A 2,594-nucleotide genomic window follows, 5' to 3' on the forward strand; every position below is an offset into this window, starting at 1 on the left:
TGATTTAGCTTTGTGACCCTTTTGTTGATTACACGACTTTTAAGTTCAAGTGAATTTTTTAGTATCCTTGGCCATCTCATTGCCTTTCCAGCTAATATGGAGCATAGTTAGAGCTTCTCGTTTTATGCTGTTGTTACTTGTAAATAGTATTAAAAACAAAATTAAGGTCGAATATTTTAGGATGATTTATTTGAGTTCAATATGTATATTTCTTCTTTTTCTTTTTTTTTTCCCCAGCAAATAGTAACTTAATTAATTAACTGGCAATTAATTATACAAATATATTGCAATGCTAGTAACAGATCAAGTAATTGATTCTCGTTGCCCCAGTCTCAGAGTAGACAGATACTTGATTGGGCTAGGGTAGGTTATTGGTCTCTAATTTCAAGAGTAGTATAATTTTTAGAATCACCTTAATTTCTTTTCTTTCTTTTTTTAATTAGTATTTATTTTTTATTCTTAAAAAATAGAGGGGTAGACAAAATTTAAATCAATTTTAAATCTCTTACATCTCATTAAGTGATAAACGATTAAATAAAATTACTTAAAAACTACTTGAACCTTGAGGATCACAATAGTTTATTAGAACAAAACCTAGTTTAATTTTTTATAACACGACTTTCATTTTTTTTTTAAATAATGATTTTAGCCTTGTTAATTTCAGCATGGATAATTTGATAACGGAGGAAGAGGAAGAGGTGGACTTAGATGTATCCGTTGCGCTACGGGAATTGACGCGTAAACTTGAGAGAGAACCAAATGAATCCTCAGCTGGTTTTAAAATACGAAAAGTACCCGAGCATCTGCGTACTGAGAATGTAAAAGCCTATGAACCACAAATAATAGCGATCGGTCCTCTAAACCACTCCCTGCCTTGGGAGAAAACTCACTTAGCAGAGATGCAAAAGCACAAAGTTCTCTCTCTGAAAAAGCTTCTCCGCCGAAGAGGTAGCTCACAAAGGTATTTGGTGGCCATGGGAAACTTAGAAGAAAAAGCTCGTTGTAGTTATGCAGAGCCCATAGATATGTATCGACATGAATTTGTGGAAATGTTGGTCCTTGATGCCTGCTTTATTGTTGAGCTATTTCGCAAGTTTAAGCCAGATCCATGGGACAATGATAACGATGTTTTCAGGGAAAGTTGGGTTCGCAAGAAACTGGGTCGTGATTTGTTGCTAGCTGACAATCAACTTCCCTTGTTCGTTCTTCAGGAATTTTACAACATTACTAAGATGCCGGAGGATCAAGAAACAAATTTTGAAGACTTGATTTTGGGTTTCTTCAGTCAAGTACTTCCTGTCCAACTTTTGAAAGTCTCAAAAAATGGACCAGTGTTCAATCCCGAAATGCATTTACTGGGCTTTATATACGATTATTACTGGAGCTTGGTTCCTCGCAATGTACCTCCACCTTATGCGAAAAATTGGAATTTCATAATAAGTGCTACAAATCTCAGAGAGGCTGGAATCAAGTTCGAGGAGATTGAGGGTGAAAGCTTACTGTCAATTGATTTTGACGAGGATGCTGGAATACTAAAAATACCTACATTGACAATTGATGATGACACCGAATCCTTTTTCCGAAACATCTCTATTTATGAGCAGTTTTTCCCAATTGATGTGCGCGCTCCTTTCATCAATTATTTGAAATTCATGGACTGTCTCATCAACACGGCAAAGGATGTGGAATTGCTTTGTGAGAACAAAATTCTCCATAATTGTTTAGGTGACGAGGCAGTGGTAGCCAACATGTTCAATAGGCTTGGAGATTCTGTCGCGCTGCCCCTTTACAACTTTTACGGAGACATATTCCAATATGTGAATGAGTACTGTGACAGGCATTGGAACAGATGGATTGCCAACCTCAGGCATAACTATTTCAACACTCCATGGACAATCATTTCCGTTTTCGCTGCACTTTTTCTGCTTATACTTACGCTGATACAAACTCTGTTTTCAGTTCTAGCTTATTTCCGGTAGGCATCACCATAATGGCCTCATATCTTGCTTATTAAGTATCATCTCTGTTTTATCACTGATATGATCATGTCACTGTGATTTTCATGTATTGCTCCTCATCAACTCCCTTTTCTAGATGTTTAATTACATTTATGCTTTATAAACAGCCTTTTCCATTTTGTTTAATATATTTTTGTTGAAATTTGAAAAGTTTAATGATTAGACAAAACGATTGGCCTACATGCAACACCAGCTCAGAGTAGTTCTTGTATTAAGTTTTATTAAGAGCTTGGAGTTCAATTAATTTCAAGAAGAGTTTGTTTTGAACATATTTCTGCGGCTGCCTGTCAAAGTCCCTTTAGCGACTCAAGTGCGTAGGCAGAGCATTCGGTTCGCTCATCAACGATCCCCACTTCGTTAGAGAGCATGCATCAATCATCAATTGTGGGGAAGGTAATGAGGAATATCAGGGCTTTGGAAGAGTTCCAACAACAACAGGGGAGCATATTGATTTCGATGTTACTTCTCAGATAACGCAAGTTATTGCACTATTATTCTTCATTTTGAACATCTAAAGGTTGGATTTTATAATGAGTAGGACTACTGACACCCCATCCAAAATCCTTGTAAAATCGC

At 36.4% G+C, this 2,594-nt stretch overlaps 1 protein-coding gene across 1 annotated transcript; it reads left to right on the plus strand.

Moving 5' to 3' along the window:
- The first annotated feature begins 665 nt into the window (after positions 1-665).
- Positions 666-2,594, plus strand: LOC127899912 (UPF0481 protein At3g47200-like). Its single transcript, XM_052434059.1, has one exon. It carries the CDS (start codon positions 666-668, stop codon positions 1,977-1,979), a length of 1,314 nt encoding a protein of 437 aa, XP_052290019.1. The 3' UTR covers positions 1,980-2,594.

Source organism: Citrus sinensis, chromosome 9 (assembly GCF_022201045.2).
Source record: "Citrus sinensis cultivar Valencia sweet orange chromosome 9, DVS_A1.0, whole genome shotgun sequence".
Classification (NCBI taxonomy): domain Eukaryota; kingdom Viridiplantae; phylum Streptophyta; class Magnoliopsida; order Sapindales; family Rutaceae; genus Citrus; species Citrus sinensis.

Bases quoted from the DNA above. Each gene is read 5' to 3' on its own strand.
- LOC127899912 (XM_052434059.1), top strand. From the start codon at position 666: ATGGATAATTTGATAACGGAGGAAGAGGAAGAGGTGGACTTAGATGTA.